This window comes from Procambarus clarkii, chromosome 90 (genome assembly GCF_040958095.1).
Source record: "Procambarus clarkii isolate CNS0578487 chromosome 90, FALCON_Pclarkii_2.0, whole genome shotgun sequence".
In the NCBI taxonomy this organism is placed as follows: domain Eukaryota; kingdom Metazoa; phylum Arthropoda; class Malacostraca; order Decapoda; family Cambaridae; genus Procambarus; species Procambarus clarkii.
Genome location: NC_091239.1, coordinates 12,123,716 through 12,144,181, shown reverse-complemented (window position 1 = coordinate 12,144,181; position 20,466 = coordinate 12,123,716). Strand labels below are relative to the sequence as shown.

General features: G+C 41.1%; 1 protein-coding gene across 1 annotated transcript in view; it reads right to left on the bottom strand.

The window, feature by feature from the left end:
* Window positions 1–1,699: 1,699 nt before the first annotated feature.
* The window catches only part of LOC138359443 (gamma-aminobutyric acid receptor subunit beta-like), a 51,117-nt gene continuing 32,350 nt past the window's right edge, over window positions 1,700–20,466 (bottom strand). Inside the window, 4 exon segments of the mRNA XM_069318585.1 lie at window positions 1,700–1,956; window positions 1,959–2,030; window positions 7,530–7,687; window positions 10,951–11,096. Coding sequence (XP_069174686.1) covers window positions 1,715–1,956; window positions 1,959–2,030; window positions 7,530–7,687; window positions 10,951–11,096 — 618 coding nt within the window. The 3' untranslated portion in view covers window positions 1,700–1,714.

The following is a 20,466-nucleotide window of genomic DNA, read 5'->3' as shown; positions in this document are numbered from 1 at the left end:
GCGGGGTCAGGTGTTTGGTTCACTTAGACTTTGTTGGTTCATCAACACACTCCATAGCAATATGTGAAGTGTTCTTATAGTGTTATTAGTGGTGTTGTAGGAGAGAGAGGGGAACAGGGGAAACCATGGGAGGAATGAGAAAGGAGACAGGAGGCGAAAAGGGAAAGGAGAACAGCGGAAGAGAGCGGGAACAGGGAATGAGAGGGGGATGGGGAAGGAAAGAGACGGAGAAGAGGGAAAGAAGAAGGGTGGAGGGAGAACTATGAGGAGAAAGTGCCAAGCCATTACGACTATATAGCACTAGGAAGGGGTCAGGATAAAGATTTGGGATGGGATGGGGGGAAGGAATGATGCCCAACCACTTGCACGGTCGGGGATTGAACGCCGACCAGCATGAAGGGAGACCGTCAGTCTACCGTCCAGCCCAAGTGGTTGCACGTGGAGGAGGAAGAGTTAAACGTGGACACCACCAGGTCCCCTCATTTTGTAATCAACACCTATAAAATTAAATTAATGTTTGACTGAGATTGGAGAGCAGACGTTTAAGGCTAGCCTCACTCAATTTTCCAAGATGAAGCATGTTGGGTAGGGGAGTGTCGAAGGCCTGTCGGTTTCGGCACAAGTGAAATACTTAAAGAAATATCAACAATTATAGTAACCCTTCACGCAGTAGTGGTTTGGGGGTCCACTACCGCCCCTCGGTATGAGTTTCGGGTCCACTACCACCCCGCATGATAGCTGTGGAGACCTTATCGTCTTCGGAATGGGTAAGGACTCCACCACCGCCCACGAGATGGGTTTGGGCCCACTACCGCTTACAGGATGGGTTTAACTATGTCCAAAGATCTTGGAAAAGAATGCGGGGGTAGGAGGGGGAGGGGAATAAGAATATGGAGTTGAAATTCTTGAAGAGGATATGCTTGAAAGTTCGGTGGCCTGTTCACCGCCATACTTGATGCCATACTTGTTGGCATCAAGTATGGATCACAATGTGGAGCCTGTTGTTGGTGCTGCTGAGTTTTTCTTCTTCACCAGAGGGCTTGTGGTGTGACGGTTGGCACCTCCTCCTGGTGTAGGTGAGGTGCTGTGTCTGACTTGGAGGAGGCGTCTTCCCGTTAGAGGTGATGCAAGTCTTGTTCAGTTACCCATCTGACTGTTCATGTTCTCTTGCTTGTCGTGCTTGTTCTTTATTTGCCTCTGATTCCGTTCTCTCTTCCTGAGCATTCTGTTGATGATGTTGATGCTAGTCGACCAGGCCAGTTGGAGGCCTGGTCGAGGACCGGGCAGCGGGGACACTAAAAGCCCCGAAATCATCTCAAGATAACCTCAAGATAGCCAGGTATGGAAGAGTTTTTGATCCGCTACCGCCTGCACGATGGGTTTCGGGTCAACTACTAGAAATGGACCAGGGGTCATTACTGCCATGGGTCCAGGAGGACCATTACTGCCATGGGTCCAGGGGCCATTACTGCCAAGGGTCCCGGGGGCCATTACTGCAAATGTTCTTAATATTTTTGCTTTAGGAAGTCTGGAAGGTAATATATCTGAAACATATAACTTGATCTCAATGTTATGTAAACTCTATATAATCTTAGCAGTAATGTCACTGAACTTAAGTGCATCGTCTTCTTGAGGAATAAAAATAAGGAGAAGAGAGAGAGTGAAAGAGAGAGAAAGAGAGAGAGAGAGATTCATCACACACACATACACACGCCTACCAACCATTCGTTTTGTCTGGTAACTTACCCAAAGCCACTCTCGCGGAGGTGGCTTCGTGGTTGATCCAAAAGGACACCCATGAGAGCATGACGATGAGGATGCTGGGCAGATACGTCTGGAACACAAAGTACCCAATGTTGCGCTGTAGGTTGAAGCTGATTGAGAGACGGCGGTAGACCCCCGTGGCTAGCTCTTCCGTGCGGTCGTTAGCTTCGTAGCCCATGATGGTAAACTGGGCAGTTCGGCCTCCTCCACTCCCACCACAGGGATGTCCTTCCAGTACATCACTACGTCCGCTACCGTATACCCGTCTGCGGAGAGTAATTAAGATGTATTGACCACATACCTCGGCTCTCATGTGGCCATCGTAGTAAGAAATTAAGAACTATCAATAATACATTAACCACCGAAATATTTTTACTGAGGTGATCTTTTACAGGTGAATAGTTTAAAGAGGGTAAATTGGCCCATGTTCCCGAGACAAAATAACTTCTCAATTTATGAAGAAATGGTAAATTTTCGAGGTAATGGAATAAAAATCTGATAAACAGTCGGAAGTTTGAAGATTGAGAAAAGGAATAAGGGAAGATGGGAGTGATGGAAGCATTAAGGAAATGAAAGATAGACCTAATAAAATACAGATGGAGGGTGGAGAATACCGCAGGAGGGCAGGTAACTGATTTAAGATACAAATATTAGTGTGTGTTTAGAAGGTTTTAAAAGCACATACAGCCTTAAGCCTATAGACCTATAGAGATAGAAACAGGAAAACGGTTTTAGTTAAAAAAAAAATAGCACAGGAAACTTTGTTAGTAAAAAATGTAAATATAATTTTTGATTTACATTTATGATTCTGTTTAGTTCATGTTAGTTCATAGGGGCCTGGTAGCCTGGTGGATAGCGCGCAGGACTCGTAATTCTGTGGCGCGGGTTCGATTCCCGCACCAGGCAGAAACAAATGGGCAAAGTTTCTTTCACCCTGAATGCCCCTGTTACCTAGCAGTAAATAGGTACCTGGGTGTTAGTCAGCTATCACGGGCTGCTTCCTGGGGGTGGAGGCCTGGTCGAGGACCGGGCCGCGGGGACACTAAAGCCCCGAAATCATCTCAAGATAACTCAAGAAGATGTTTAAGATTTTGTATGACCATAACTACATGCACTAGTATACAGCACTTCTCAGCCTTAAACACCTTGTATTATCTTCAGCCTTATCAACCATATCGCTTCCTCCTCTTCAGCCTTAACAACCACACGCCTTCCTCTTCAGCCTTAAAAGCATTTCACCCCTCTCGGTTTTAACTGTTACCCTTCCGAGTCATCCAATGGTGAAGATACGAAAACAGTACGGGAAATATATTCAGAAGACTCAAAATCACTTCAAGACGATCAAGAATGGGGTTTGAAATAGTCACAAGACTCACAGATGCAGTCTAATGCTGTCAAGTGCATGGTTTGCATGGCTTGGTTATGAGTTATAGTACGTCAGCAGGATGGTAATGAAATTGCCAAGTCTGATTGCCAAAAAGATTTGAGGTTTATAATTAGTTATTCTGTAAAGACAAAAATCTATGGATAAATGGTCGAAATAGGGCAAATAGGACACTGGGATATATTTCTAGAAGCGTTAGTAATAATACTTTTGTTGTCATTCTTCAGCTACATCTCTCTCTTGTGAGGCAACATTTACATTATGCAGTTCAGTTCTGGTCGTAATACTATGGAATGGGTATAAATTCACAAAAACGCATCCAGCGTTAGATGACAAAGTTAATTCCACAAATTAGAAACCTTCGACATAGAGACTGAATAAGCTTAATTAACATTCTATAGAAAGTTTGGGGTGACGTGGCTGAGGAGTAAAATTGAAGGGATATGCATGACAAGGGATACATTAATAAGAAATTCAATATATAAACACATAATGGAACACGAAACATTAGATATAAATTGGATTTTTGATTTAGGAAAGACCTGGGTAAATGCTGGTTCAGTAACAGGGGTGTGGATTTGTGGAACCAATTACTGGGTAACATAATAGACGTAGGATTCCATGATTCTATCAGGTGCAGGTTAGACATTTATATATATTATTGAGTTTCGGTGGAATAAGAGCTTCCACGTAGGGGCCAATGGCCTTTGCTGTTTCTTTGATTCTGATGTTCTTAAAAATATCCCTCAACTAGTTTTTCCATCATCATCTCTTCTACTAGCCCCACCAAATCTACCAGCCACCACATTATCTACATCCCTAAATCTCATCGACAATCCTCCACCTTATCTACCTCTTTCCACCTTATCTATCGTCCTAAACCTAATCAACCAGCCTCCACCTAATCTTGTCTCCCACCCTCCTTTTTATTTACCAACCTCCATCTTATCTTCCACCCTCTACCTTGACTACTACGCTCCACCTTATCTAGCACCCTTGAGGACGGTGCAGCCTCTCAAGTTTTAGTCTGCGCCGACAGAAAGTTAGGTTTAACATTTTGAATGTGTAAAATAACCAGGTGGTATGATGTTCTGCATCGTCAGTAACTACCTTCATGCACTTCCGTGATCACCAGCAACCATAACTACCATACTGCTCTTTAATGATCACCAGCCATAACTACCACTCTGTTTTTCAGTGATCACTCTCGGCTATAACCACCACCCTGTTCTTCAGTGATCACCATCAATCATAACCACCACCCTGTTCTTCAGTGATCACCATCAATCATAACTACCATACTGCTCTTCAATGATCACCATCAACCATAACTATCATGATTTTACCAATCCCCAGCATCCTCCATCTCTACTTCAATTGTTACCATTAATCATGTGTATCACGCTCTTCAATAATCACAATCAACCATAACCACCATCCACTTCAATGATCACCTTCGCTCGTCAGCCTTAAAAAATATCCTTCACATTCAGACTTAAATACAATTATGAGTTCAGCCTAAATAGCCACCTACCCATACAGCTCCACTTTCCTCTACTTCCCTAGCAGCCTTCACCTTCATTTTAGCCATCCCCAGTATCCCTAATCGTCACACAAAGCAACTACCTTGATCTATACCATTTCCAGCATCCTACATCTTCACCCTCAGCATCCACCTTGATTTTAACCATCCTCGACCCCCCACCTAGACCTTAACCATTCCAAGCATCCTCCATCTCCACTTTTATCTTAACCATCTCCATCCTCCGAGTTTAATCATCCCCACAATCCTCCATCTAAATTTTCTGCATCCACGTTGATCTTAATCATCCACAACATTCTCCACCTCTTTTTCATCAGCAGCTTCAAGTTTGATCTTAACCTTCTCCTCCAATATCCATCCTCTCCTTCCTCCACTAGTGGGATTCTGGAGGCTGTTGGGGTCATCTTCGTGGACGAGCCTGCAAATTTTCAGCCTCCGCTGTGAAGCCATTATTATGGAAATGAAGAGGAGAGGGAAAAACCTGGCATTCTGAAAATCATTTTTATAGAATTGGGGGGAGACTGTATTTCGTATTCTCTCTCTCTCTCTCTCTCTCTTTGGGCTGATCAGATGTGTTGACAAGACTGAGTTAGAATACAGAAGAGGGTTGTATTATTGTACGCCTCACGGCATTTAATTCCGTAGTCTCTCCTCGTAACTCATACCCCTCAGTTCGGGTACTAGTCTGGTGGCAAATCTTTGTACCTTTTCCAGTTTAGTCTTGTGCTTGATTAGATATGGACTCCATGCTGGAGCCGCATACTCCAAGATTGGTCTGACATATGGGGTATACAAAGTTCTTTAAGATTCCTTACACAAGTTTATAAAGACCGTTCTTATGTTAGCCAACCTGGCATATGCCGCTGATGTTATCCTCTTGATATGGGCTTCAGGGGACAGGTCTGACGTGATATCAACCCCCAGGTCTCTCTCTCTCTGACTCTTGAAGAATTTCATCTCCCAAATGATGCCTTGTAACTGGCCTCCTGCTCCCTACACCTATCTTTATTACATTACATTTGTGTTTGTGTGTGTGTGTGTGTGTGTGTGTGTGTGTGCGTGCCTGTGTGCGTGTGCGTGTGCGTGTGCGTGTGTGTGTGTGTGTGTGTGTGTGTGTGTGTGTGTGTGTGTGAGGTAGCATTCGGGAGGAACCTCGATCCACACAATCAGCACCTGGTGAGGCTCTCTTGGTTCCTCGTTTCCTTCCCGGCTCCATGAAGTAGGTGAAGCGTGCTGATAACTCCCCCTTTCACCAGCGGATATATATATATATATATATTATATATATATATATATATATATATATATAATATTTTTAAATATGACCTAAAAAGTAAGATTAATAATTCTAACACGAATTTTCTCAATATTACTTATGTTTCTTTTCACTGTTGATAGTAATTGAAAAATCAATTCTCCAAAATTAATTTTTATTTCTAGTCTGACGCGACACTTGAACGCGTTTCGTAATAACTTATTACATTTTCAAAGACTTTTAGTTTACACACACACAACTATAACCTGCAAACACTAAACAGAGTTCTTACTATGCTATGATTTAAACAGCTTTCATTATATTTTATACCCGCATTTTGGGTGAGGACCTCACCCAAAATGCGTATAAAATAAAATGAAAGATGTTTTAAACATAGCATAGTAAGAACTCTGTTTAGTGTTTGCAGGTTATAGTTGTGTGTGTGTAAACTAAAAGTCTTGGAAAATGTAATAAGTTATTACGAAACGCGTTCAAGTGTCGCGTCAGACTAGAAATAAAAATTAATTTTGGAGAATTGATTTTTCAATTACCATCAACAGTGAAAAGAAACATAAGAAATATTGAGAAAATTCGCGTTAGAATTATTAATCTTACTTTTTCATCATCGATTTTAAGAAGACTTCAAATTTATACAATATTGTATATTGAATAACACCATTTAGATACCAGGAAATTGAAGAAAATGTAACTATCATTCGTGCTATTTACAATAAATCTATGAACTATTTAGAATGTTGATATAAATTTCAGATAATTATAGTATTGTAATTTTAAAAATAAATACAAGGAAGTCATATTTAGTGACTCTTCAAATATAGTCTGACGTTGATTGAATATGACTGATAAGAAATTTAAATGTTCGTCTGCAGTACGTTCTCATTTCTTAAATATTTTTACACGCCATCCTAAATATAAAATTGACATGTAAATTCGTGTGGTTGTCGATCATATATAATATATATAATATATATATATATATATATATATATATATATATATATATATATATATATATATATATATATATATATATATATAATGCATCTTCATTCCTTCTGAAGATGTGTTAATATACGAAAGTACTTAAGGAAATTCCTGTTTCAATTCTTCGTCCGTGGTCTGACACTCTATATATATATTATTGAGAAACTTATTATAATGCTGTGGTACTTGAATGAAGGTGAAAAACAGACCCAATGCATAAGTGAACATGTTTTCCACATTTATTGGATCTTTTCTTCATCTTCACTAGTTTATTACTGCACTTAATAATATATTAGTGGAAGAATGTAATATTATTATTTCACCTAAAATCTTTAGGTGTAACTTACCAGCTGTGCGATGCTGCCACTTTTTCTCTCTGATACTCTCTCCTTTACCGTTCTTTAATATTGCTTTGCCCATTCCCACTTTCATCTTATACTTCCGCAATCTATCTTATCATCCATCCTCACTCTATATATATACATATATCGCTTGTTCTTATCAACCTTCCTCTCTCTTTCTCTCCCTCGCGATTTCTCTTATCATCCCGTTCTCCCTCCACCGACTCATTAACTCACAACTTTCAATTTCCACGGTACAGTTTTGGCTGTCTAGAGGGTAGTAGTGGAGGTCCATCATGCAAGCGAGGGTTGTGGTGAACCGCATCCCGTACGTGATAGACCCGTCACCGTGAAGACGAACCATCTTGTTCTTTTCAGTCACATCGTGGAGATAACTAAGAAAGAAAGAAAAGGAATTACACAATTATTAGGGTAAGGAGTTAAAAAACGAATAGAAAACGTAGCATTGTTGTTTCTGGAGGGGAGACTATAAACAGAAATGGGAAGGACACAATAATTTATTGTATAAACAGCATTATGAAACTTCATGGACAAGAGAGTTTGAGAGATTGTTAGCCGGAAACTAAGAATATAAACGTTTAAGAGAAAATACCAACCATTAGGATATGAAAAATATATATATAGCTTCAATTAGGTTAAGATACTAGACGTTTCGGAGTATCAAACTCCATCATCAGATTGAACACCAAGTTTAAATTACTTATATCTAATTGTTAACATGAAAAATGTATATATAGTTTATATATTGATATATAATTTAAAATTTTCTAAATTATAATTATAATTTATATATATATATATTTATATATATATAAAAATATATATATAATATATTTATATATATATAAACATTTGTTAATATTATTATTTAATGATTTATATATTCACTAACGAAAATTTTAGAAACAAATGTAAACATTTGACAATTGACAACAATAGGTTAAATTTCTTTTATATAGATTAGTAGTGTACAAAATCTGCAAGCTACTTGCACTTCACTTAATGTCGCTAACCAACCAGAGATGATGGCTATATACATCTCTGGTACATCAGTGGTCTGTACAAATGTATAATGTATTCAAATATATAATTCAACTAAAGAGTATAAACAGATTTCATTAAAATTCACTCCAATTCCAATTAAAATTCATCATTTATAAAATAATAGCTTTAAGACCCATTATAAGATGTACACAAGAAATATTTAAAAATCAGTTAAAGATAGTTGCACAGCTTGTAATAAACTCTTTAGTTCACTCCTCAGTCCACACAGTTTTGCTTCGTTTGAATTTAACCATCTCTTGCAATATTTAAATTTGTGAATGATTCGGGAAAAACAATTTAAGCTTATTATGTCTAGGCTATGAGAGTACCCTGGGTGCTACATGGAGAGTACCTTGGGTGCTACATGGAGAGTACCCTGGGTGCTACATGGACAGTACCTTGGGCGCTACATGGACAGTACCTTGGGTGCTACATGGAGAGTACCCTGGGTGCAACATGGACAGTACCCTGGGTGCTACATGGACAGTACCCTGGGTGCAACATGGACAGTACCTTGGGTGCTACATGGAGAGTACCCTCGGTGCTACATGGACAGTACCTTGGGCGCTACATGGACAGTACCTTGGGTGCTACATGGAGAGTACCCTGGGTGCAACATGGACAGTACCCTGGGTGCAACATGGACAGTACCTTGGGTGCTACATGGAGAGTACCCTGGGTGCAACATGGACAGTACCCTGGGTGCAACATGGACAGTACCTTGGGTGCTACATGGAGAGTACCTTGGGTGCTACATGGACAGTACCTTGGGTGCTACATGGACAGTACCTTGGGTGCTACATGGACAGTACCTTGGGTGCTACATGGACAGTACCTTGGGCGCTACATGGACAGTACCTTGGGTGCTACATGGACAGTACCCAGGGTGCTACATGGGCAGTACCCTGGGTGCTACATGGAGAGTACCCTGGGTGCTACATGGACAGTACCCAGGGTGCTACATGGACAGTACCCTGGGTGCTACATGGACAGTACCCTGGGTGCTACATGGACAGTACCCTGGGTGCTACATTGAGACTACCTGAGGACACACATTAGCTGCCAGATCGTTATTAATTAAGTTACCTCGGAGCTCGCTTCCTGCCTATCCTCGTTCAGAAGATAATTGTCCTACCCAGCGGAACCAATAGAGACGGGAAGGGAGTCTGGGGAGAGGGGACAGGGTGTGGAGGTGTGAGGGGATTGGGGAGTGATAAGGGGGTAGAAGTTGTGCGACTGCAGCAGTAGGGAGGTGCGGAAGATAGAGAGACCAAGGAAGTCCTTGGAGGGTTGGCCTCCTCTCCTGGTCGGACTCAGGATAGAAGCTTCGTGGATAGAAGCACAGGCAGTATAAGCCCCAACTAGGTGGTGGAATGGATTAAATATAGATTATAGTAGGCGTGGGGGCAATCTTGAATGACTTCGAACATGTCCCCATTCAACCCGTCCTCTTAAAAATAACGTCACTTTTGGCTCGTATGCGCGCTATGGCTAAATTTGTACGTAACTTGAAATGAAATCGACTCACAAAAGTGACGTACTGTTCCGTTTTCTGTTTGAGTCGTCCGGCTTACTCGGCCAGCTTAGAAAAGGAAACTTTCCATTAACGTTTTCATAACGTTTTGAAACTTTATGAGAATTTCCTGCCCACCTAACCTATCAGAGGACCCTTAACTTACTGTCGTTGAAAAAAAAATCCCAAATTTATTTTCATTTTCAAATTACGTCTATATTCTTTAGCGTGTGCCAAGTTGGCAATAATCTTATTGAACACGCTCATATGAGTCCTTGGAAATTTTGAGCAGCAGGTTATAATTTATTATTATTATTATTATTATATATGTATTTAACCATTTATAAAGGAGAAAACTAAGAAAATGCTTGAAAGCATTCCGAAGAAATCTAGTTATCACTGACTCCTCTGATTTGTTCTAAATTATTTAGCTTCAGGAATTATGTTATTACTAACAATTAATTCCCAAATAGTCAAATTAATGACTTAGAAATGAAAATAATGAATAATATTAATAATAATTATGAGAAAATCCACCCGGGCTGTGAGGTGGCTCGAACCTGTGACCCCGGCATTGCCAGTCGTGTACTCTACCACTGGATCTAGAAATCCGGTTGCAGGACTTTTGTACAAGTCTTCGATGGTTCAGTGGCAGAGTACACGACTGGCAATTCCGAGGTCGTAGACCCAACCACTTGGGCTGGACGGTAGAGCGACGGTCTCGCTTCATGCAGGTCGGCGTTCAATCCCCGACCGTCCAAGTGATTGGGGCACCATTCCTTCCCTCCCGTCCCATCCCAAATCCTTATCCTGACCCCTTCTCAGTGCTATATAGTCGTAATGGCTTGGCGCTTTCCCTTGATAATTCCTTCCTTCCTTCCGAGGTCGTAGGGTCGTCCCACCTCAAAGCCCTGGTTGATTTTTTCATTGATATATATCACGTTAGTGTGATTTCTGTGTGTTAATGTTTCACTTATTATCTTGTTTCAATGGGCAATTTGAATAACTTGAGAACATGAGTACATACTTGACCTGGTCTACGTGTTATTTGGGTTCACCTGTTATAATGAGTCAATTTACCTGCTCTTATCATTAGCGAAAAAGGTGTCTGGAACCCAAATCTTCTCGGCGAAGTCCCCTGGAAGAGTGAGGAGTTCGTCGCTGGAACTGAAGGCTAGTCTCTCGTCCTTCCAGTACTGGTTGAGGTACATGGTGATGGTGTAGTCCTGGAATGGTAAAAAAATATATTCTGTGAGTAACTTTGTGACTGCTGAAATGTGATGGGGTTCGAAAGGAAAGGTTTTCGACTCCTGTAATGAAATTTCAAACAGTGTGAAGGGAGAAAAATTTAATTACATGGTGGTGGTGCAATTCTGTACAGGAACAGAAGGAATAAATGTTAATAATTTTATGATACATTATTTAGCTTCTGAGTGACTAGAGCGCAATTGTTAAATACCCGGATAAAAGTTCCAAAGATAACATGGCCGAATTATGCAAAAATTTCCTTCATAGTAATTTATGGACCTTGGTTAATACTGAGGTTTGCAGCCTCTGTTCTCGATTTAAAAAGCGTTGTGTTCGAAGTGATTAGGCCTATCTTGAGGTTATCTTGAGATGATTTCAGGGCTTTTTTTTAGTGTCCCCGCGGCCCGGTCCTCGACCAGGCTTCCACCCCCAGGAAGCAGCCCGTGACAGTTGACTAACACCAAGGTACCTATTTTACTGCTAGGTAACAGGGGCATAGGGTGAAAGAAACTCTGCCCATTGTTTCTCGCCGGCGCCTGGGATCGAACCCAGGACCACAGGATCACAAGTCCAGCGTGCTGTCCGCTCGGCTCCTGCCTAACCGGCCTAACAGGGTCAGGACTCAACAATCGTCTTTCCTAATCATGTCGTCATTGTTTACGCTTAATAAACAGTTTATGAGCATAGAAACTCCGCTACCAAAGGTTATTAATTTTTTAAACAACCCCGAAAAGCATCGAAGCTCATTAACTGTTTAATCTCTCTCTCTCTCTCTCTCTCTCTCTCTCTCTCTCTCTCTCTCTCTCTCTCTCTCTCTCTCTCTCTCTCTCTCTCACTCTCTCTCTCTTTTCTCTCTCTTCGCTTTTTCTCTCTCTCCTCTCTCCCTCCCCCCTCCTCCCCCCCCCCCCCTCTCTCTCTCTCTCTCGCTTTCTCTCTCTCTCTCTCCCCTCTCTCTCTCTCGCTTTTTCTCTCTCCCTCCCTCCTCTCTCCGTCCCCCCTCTCTCTCCCTCCCCCCCTCTCTCCCTCCCCCCCCCCTCTCTCTCTCTCTCTCTCTCAATACCTGTAAACAAAGCCGGCCAAATTGAAGAAACTATACAGGCTTCTTAAGTGACTACGTAAATGCTTGATGAATCCTGGCCTTGAAGCATTCAAGCCTAATTCATCTTGCCTTACGCAACCACGCTGATGCTCATTAGTCCAATAAAGCGTCATTATTACGGTGCTTTTTTTTTAATTTAAACGGAATGTTAAATATTCGATTTGTTTGAACGCTCCAGGTATTAAGAACTAATGTTTATCTTGTTAGTGTGAAGGATAAGAGATTATGTTATAATTATTCAAAGTCGTATCACGTGTGCGACCCATAACAGTTCTCGAGAACGAGAATGTCTACAGACTTTTGGTTTCAACCATATGTTTACAGACTTTTGGTTTCAACTATATGTTTACAGACTTTTGGTTTCAACCATTTACAGACTTTGGTTTCAACCAAATGTTACAGACTTTGGCTTCAACCGAATGTTTACAGACTTTTGGTTCAACCAACTGTTAGCAGACATTTGGTTTCAACCAAATTCGAAGGTTGGAGTACAGGGATGCCTCGCACAATCAAATTTCAGAGGCTGGGGCCACACAGTCTAATCCTTTGTGGGTATTTATGAAGATGCTGTCTATGGGCGCCTGACAGCTGTGTGAACAGCGCTTTAGATTCGTAGTCCTGAGGTTCGGGTTCGATCCCCGGTAGAGGCGGAGACAAATGGGCAAAATGTTTCTTTAACCGTGATGCCCCTGTTACCTAGCAGTAAATAGGTACCTGGGAGTTAGACAGCTGCTACGGGCTGCTTCATGGGGGGTGGAGGCCTGGTCGAGGACACTAAGCCCCGAAATCATCTCAAGATAACCTATGGTATATCGTTTTCCCATCCAGTTCTCGTCATAAAACCTACACACTGTGTGTCAAGAGAGTGATGACCTGCGTCCAGGTCTGCGTTGGTTACTACTGCCTCGGTGTACAGGTAAAAGTGGATCAAGATTACCGACAAGGGAAAGGAAGACTTCAAGTGAGGAAAGGATCCTCAGTAAGCAATGACGACCCAAAGGGACGAGGGAAGGTCGCCCGGGAGCCGGCTATACGGGAAATTAGCTGTCGCAGATTCCTGCTGAGGCAACGTGGTGTTCCTGAAGGGTGTGAATGCTGCCGGGAACCAGACAAGTGAGTCTGGTGGCTGTCACATAGCCTTGGTATATCACACGACAGGTAAAGACGTGTCTAGTAACAGTGATGAGGTGTCAGTTATTGGTGACAAGCATCATGTGGTGACATAGTGAGCCCTTGACAAGATGCCTAATATGATTGTCGACAGTGACAACACCTCAGTGACATTGGTGAAGTTCTTCATTTAAAAGGTTAAGGTCAACGCTGACGATTACAATAATTTTTGAGGCTTCATAGTGACAAAATTGGTGAACAAGATCTACAGGAACTGTGTTGACTACGGTAATATGACAAAACTGTAGCGTACGAGAGAAGCTGTGAAACAAAATAGTCACTGAATAACAGAATAGAATATTCGTTTAACCATAATATATCTAGGGCGATACAACCCCCTCTACACCGAGACAAGAGGTGGAGAGACCAACCTCCCAACACAAATTACAGTACCTTTAACTTTGGATGGAATATACAAAACATGGCAGCCCATCCACCTAAAACAATAGTACTTATACCAAGTATTTGGTCAAAAGTACCAATATGTAGAACTGAACTACGCAAAAATTCCCTTTGTATTATTTTATGGCATAAATGACATTCTTTTTAAATACGAAAAGAAACTTAATGAGCCTTATCTAACCTGTCCTATCTATCCTTGGCCTAATATACGTTATCTTAGACCTAATATAAATGGTGCTACACAGTCTCCCTGGCTTGATGCCTGTTCTTTCACTGTTCTTTTCCTTCGGATGTGGATGTGCAGCAATTTGGGTTGAGTCTTTGCCTTATTTGCTATGTCATTTTCGCACTGTCTTGCTGTTTTTCTTCTCACCTTGAGGTACTCATTCCAGGACCTCTGTTCTTCGGAGTCCTATTATTTTTGTAGTTTCTCCATGCCCTTGTATTTAGTTGCTTTGCCAGCTTACATCCCTGATAAAACCAAGGGATTCTCATTTGCTTTTATTTTTTTTCCTTTTGGACTGCAACCTTACATTTCTGGATGATGTAGCCTGTTATGTCTTTGACAGCCAAGAACTCTGAACTCTGTTTCCCTTTGTATCTATATTTGGATTTTTCCTCTCTCCGTGAAGCTTCCTTTTCGATACGCCAGGCTTTTGTTTTCTGGTCCCTTCCTTGAGTAAGTTATCCCTACTTCTCCCAGACACTCTAATATCAATACACTGTGGTCAATCATTTCTACGGGGGGAGCTTCGAAGTTGATTTCCTTTATGTCTGAATCATTAAAAAGTAAATACCAGGTAAAGTCTGTAGGAAGTATATTTAATAGCTGGGCCGTCGTTGCTACTCATTCTTATGGGTTCACTTACATTCTGGCTTAAATAGTTTCTTGTTGCCTCATCCAATAGTTTACTTCTCTATGTTTCTACACCCTTCTGTGGTTCTTTATTCTCCCAGCTTCTCTTACCGGGCTGTGATGGGTATGTGGGGCCTGCGGGCCGCTCCAAGCAACAGCCTGGTGGACCAAACTCTCACAAGTCAAGTCTGGCTGCGGGCCGGGCTTGGGTAGTAGAAGAACTCCCAGAACCCCATCAAACAGGTCTCTCAGTAATGATAATGCTGTTACTGTGGTTGTGTGTGTATTCATCTAGTTGAATTTATCATGTTGTCTTTGCTGAACTTTGCTGTTTCGGCCGTCGCCTCAACTGTCAATCAATCAACTGTTACTGACTGCTAAAAAAAAATTTACACACACACACACACACACACACCGGTGGCTGACTGGACAGCACGCTGGACGCGTGATCCTGTGGTCCCGGGTTCGATTCCCGGCTTGTTGTTGTTGTTTTAGATTTAGCTACTCAGAACGAAGTGTCCATGTAGCACGGGCTATGGTGAGCCCGTAAGGCGATTCCCGGCGCCGGCGAGAAACAATTGGCAGAGTTTCGTATTAATATACGAAAGTACATAAGGAAATTCCTGTTTCAATTTTCCTCCGTGGTCTGACACTGTCACATTTTTAATCACGTGTTTATTTTCGTGATATACACACACACACACACACACACACATATATATATATATATTATATACATATATATATATATCTGCTACTTTGACAGGGTAAAATAACTTACTAGTTTCAATAGCAGCTATTAAGCACTTAACCACTGAAGGTGATTTAAGATGCTTATGCAAGCTCAGCTTATAGTTACATCACATACATACATTCATTGTTTAGCTGGGAAGGGTGGATGTTGAGAATAACGGCAAAGCGTAGAGGCCATTGGTGTATTTCTATAGCTCAGTTCGTATTTTTAATGTAAGGTCTATTGTCAGTGGCTGCAGAGTGAGGGGGGGACCCCCCCCCTGCTCGTAACTAACCTTAGTTTATATATATGTCTCTCTGTATGTTTATATATGTCTGCCCGAAACGCTTTGCGTAATAGTGGCTTTAGGCATTGTATGTACTAGCTCTATAAATCCATCAACTTTTGTATCTTACCTTGTACGTATGTACCTTACCTAAATAAAAATATATTTATTTATTATTATATTCCCCTCTCTACTCTCGTCATGTGTCTATTGTTTAATTCAAGCTAGAAAAAACATTCTGTAAGCTGGTGGCCTAAAAAAAATTATATTAATTTTAAATAATGTGATCATGTTATTCTGTCCATATCCAAAAATGATGTAGGTAAGCTGTTGCATCCAGTTCTGTAGGAATTCTCGTTTATATGTTTCTCTATTTCCTTTAGTTCTGATATGCAAATTGTCCCTTTGATAAAGCGTTGAGTGAGATAGAGATAGATGGATGGATTGATCCAATTGGTGCCTGGGATAGTCTGTCTCATCTCCCATCCACCCTTATTCCATCCCTCTTTTTTTTCTTCTCCGCAAATCCCCTATTTTCCTACCCGCGTACCACTAATCCCCTGTCGCCCCATTTTCTGCACCATCTCCTTTTCTCTTCTCTTCCCCTTACTTTTCTCTCATCTCCCCCATTTGTTCCCTTCTCTCTATCATTCCCCCACCCCCCATTTCCCCCCTCCCCGCCAGCCTCAAATAGACAGACATTTATATTTATTATTTCCATTTCCATTTCTATATTTACGTAGAAAGGGGTAACGAGTTGCATCCAGGTCTCTTTTCCCTCTTTCCACCCTTTCCTCCTCTTTCCCATTCTTCATCATATATCCCCTACGACCCCCTCGTCTCCCTTCCCTTGGTTCCCCTTCGCCTCTCCCCTAATCATCCCCATCTTGTGCCCCTACTTCCTCCCTCTCTCTTCCCCTTCTCTCAGAAAATTTATTATTATAAAACTCTATTAGTTGTCTCCTTTTTTTTATATTAATACATGAGGTACATCTGTATTAGTGCAGCTACCATAGACTATATGAAGTGGAGTACAGTGTGTCAAAAAAGCTAACTAGGTGATGCTAAAAAATCCCCATCACACAGGATGGTTAGTCATACAGAGGCATGTGATAGGCAGTCTGCACTGGCAGACTCCGGATGCATTTTGAGAATATCATCAACACAAGAGTGAATAAGGTAGCAGTGGTGATAAAAGTCCCCATCTCGCAGGATGGTTAGTCATACAGGGCTATATGTTTAGTAACCTGCATTGGCAAATTTTGGGTACACTGTGAGGATATCTTCAAGAATACGAGAGTGAATAAATTGCAAAGCTCCAGGTACCTCATACCAACTGGTCCGAAAGGTCTAATAACTGGGCATTCGGTGATGTAGTGTGGGAGATCATGCCGCAGTTCCTGCTCACAGAGTTTGCACCTGGAGTGCTCAGGATTGGGAGATCCGTCACCAGTAGCCACGTGTCACAGGTAACGGTAACCCAACCTGATCCTTGCAACCACTGTGTCGCACAGTCTGGTGGACGTTTTGTGCTGTCCATAGATATAGATTTCAGATCTGAACAAATCATGGCTTTTTATATTAATACTTTCAGGTCGTTGAGAGTCAGTAATTAGTTGTCTCCAAAAATATGATAACTAAAAACTCTAAGAGGGAATCACTTCAAATATTTCATACTTAACTCCATTAAAGATTTCATGGGGGTCTCTATAATTACTAATGTTTCTTAATGCATTTTACGTAGGCCGATTCCGACCAGCCTAGGTCCGCTTCGTACCCAAGACCAATTTCCCATGCAAATTTGGGGCACGCTAGACCCAATCGTCTGGCCACAAACTTTTAACAGAAAAACAGGCAGACAGACAAATATTATCTCTTATAGTATACATTTAAGGGAAAAATCCTTGATGTTGTGGAAATTTCATAAGAATCTTAAAAATTCATATACCACGAACAAATTTTTGATTCCCCATGTAAAAACAAATCACAAACAAATTATTTGTAATCTAAAATCAACTAAAATTAAATATCTAGACAATGCATTCTATCCATGAAGCAATGACCACACACGCCTCACACTACATGTTAGTGACTTTAATATAAAACATGCAATTTAACACTAAATCTGAATCACATTTTATCTCGTCTAAATTATACTTTAAACCCGCATAGTTTTATTAAATTCTTTAACTGATCAGTTCGTTAATAAGTTAGATAAACACTAACATTCATAATATTTAATCATAATACGATATCGATTAATTATTTAACAAATAAAGCCCAATATTTAATGGTCTCAGTGCTAACATCATCTCTGAAGCTCTCAGCTCTCTTCCTACACACACTGGAACTGTGTATCCTCAGTTTAGTATATTCGTGTCAACATATTTTTATATATTAAATACAAATTATCTTTAAAACTTGGCATCTAGTGTATATTCATACGAGTTACCTGTACACGAATTATTGTACACGCATGGCTGTACAAGAATTGTTGGTCACGCATTGTCGTACACGAATTATTGTACACGTATGGCTGTACAATAATTGTTGGTCTCGCACTGTCGTACACGAATTGTTGTACACGCATGGCTGTACAATAATTGTTGTACACGCATTGTTGTACACGAATTATTGTACACGCATGGCTGTAAACGAATTGTTTTACACGATCTCCTCTACACGAATGGTTGTACACAAACTGCTGTGCACCAAATACTGTACATTAACTGTTGTATACGAACTGCTATAACAAACAGTTGTCCTCGACCTGCTGTACACGAATTGCTCTAAGAGAATGGCTGTGGTATGACCTTCCCGTTACTCAACAGTTAACCTCTTCCCGTTTGTGGTGAGGGAGGCCTCAACTCATCCCGTTAGTGTTGAGGGAGGCCTCAACTCATTCCGTTTGAGCCGAGGGAGGCCTGTAATCTTTCCGATTCTGCTGAGTTGGCGTCCTCAACTCCTCCTTTTTGTTCTGGGGAAATCCTGTATTCATGCCGTTTTGATGAGGACGATGTCAACTCATCCCGTTTCCATTGAGGGTGGCCTCAACTTCTGCCGTTTGTGCTGAGATAGACCTCCACTTTTCCCGTCTATTCTGAGAGAGGCCTTTAATCGCTCGTTTTAAGCTGAGGGGAGCCAGTTCTCTCTCGCTTCTGCCGTGGGAATCTCTCCTCACTCGTGCTCTGTTGTGACCCAAATCCCTGGCCTATTTTTGTCTTGCACATTCAGCAACTCCAGTCTGGTCGGTCAATATCAGGAGAGAGCAGCAGTGTTGTGGAGGGTGTGGGCGGGGCTTGCCACAGCTGGGTCAACTCCAGCCTCTCTACAAACACCAAATAACAAGGTTTTCATCTTACATAAATATTACATATGATGTGCACGCAATTGGAAAAAAGATCTTAGCGTGACCTAGCATAGCCTCATGCAACCCGATATGAGTGTTGGATATTTCCAACATCGAATACAGCATTGTTGTATTCTCATTACTTATTACTAACCATATTAATATTGTATTAAGTAAAATTAACAACTCGTAGAATTCTCATGTACTAATAATTCATCTGTGCATTAGGCTAAATTCTCACGTCATCTGACGCCAGTATTGCGTCAGATTTCTTTACCGTAAAACACATTATATTCAATTTGTGTGAGAATTAAATACGATTCTCCATAATTAAAGCATTCTGTATGACAACTGATTGCAGACGAATTGTTCTCTAACTAAAAGCCGAATAGAGCTTTAGAATCAAAACGTTTACCTCACGATAGAGGTAACGTCATCAATGAATGCTATGGGGAGACATTAATTCCTCTCCCTTGTATCTTTACTATTCTTAAATAGTTAAATAATAATATTCCGTTCCTCTAAATAATAAACCCGTCCAGTCTTTAGAGTTTCAAGCGCGAATGCGAGAAATATTAATGTTCATGCCAATAATTTGTGTAATGAACGTCGACTCGGCGTGGGGGGAGGGACGCGACGCCATCCTCAGTCGGTGAGGCGGTCGGGACGCGGACACGTGCAAGGCCAGAAGGAGGCAAAGCTACGCTTACCGTACTCTCAAAAGACGCCATTGTCCAGCAAATAGGACAAGTGTGTCCATCCACAGATGAAAGCCGCCACTGTGAGGCGTGAACGACCTTGCAGATAATATCTTCAACTAGTGCTGGTGTTAAAAGAGGGATCTTAGACTTGATTCCTGAAGACACGTGATCAGCCAGCTTGAAACGCATCAATCCAGGATAGGTTCACCGGAACTTGGGATGCGTAATTACGGCAATCTTAATACTTACACAGTGCCCACAGTTAAGTACTTTTATTTGATGCATCATTTATAAGTGTATTAATGGCAGGGTGATTGCACGTCACGCGGCAAGACAACACCTAATAACTGGTGATTAGAATTCTATCTGTAGATATCAATAATCTTGAATATGTATTGAGTAGTTAAATCAATTGCTACTGGTAGTCATTTATCTTGCAGCTCGAGAGACGAATTCCTCATGCTGTCTTCTCCATGTTAACCGTGTCATTCGTCGGTGTACCAGACTTGGAGATTAAGAGGACTGCCAGAGTTATCTAAAGGAATCTATTACCAGCTAAGGCTTATTTCTTTTTATTCATAACTTTGCAATTTGATACATTCAGAATGTTCAACATAATGTGTGATTTACTGTAATTCATTACTATGCTCATATTCTTCATTACTATGCTCATATTCATGTTCTTTATATGAATCATATTATATTCAACATTAATTATAGGATTAGATTATTATTAATAGAATTAGTGAACG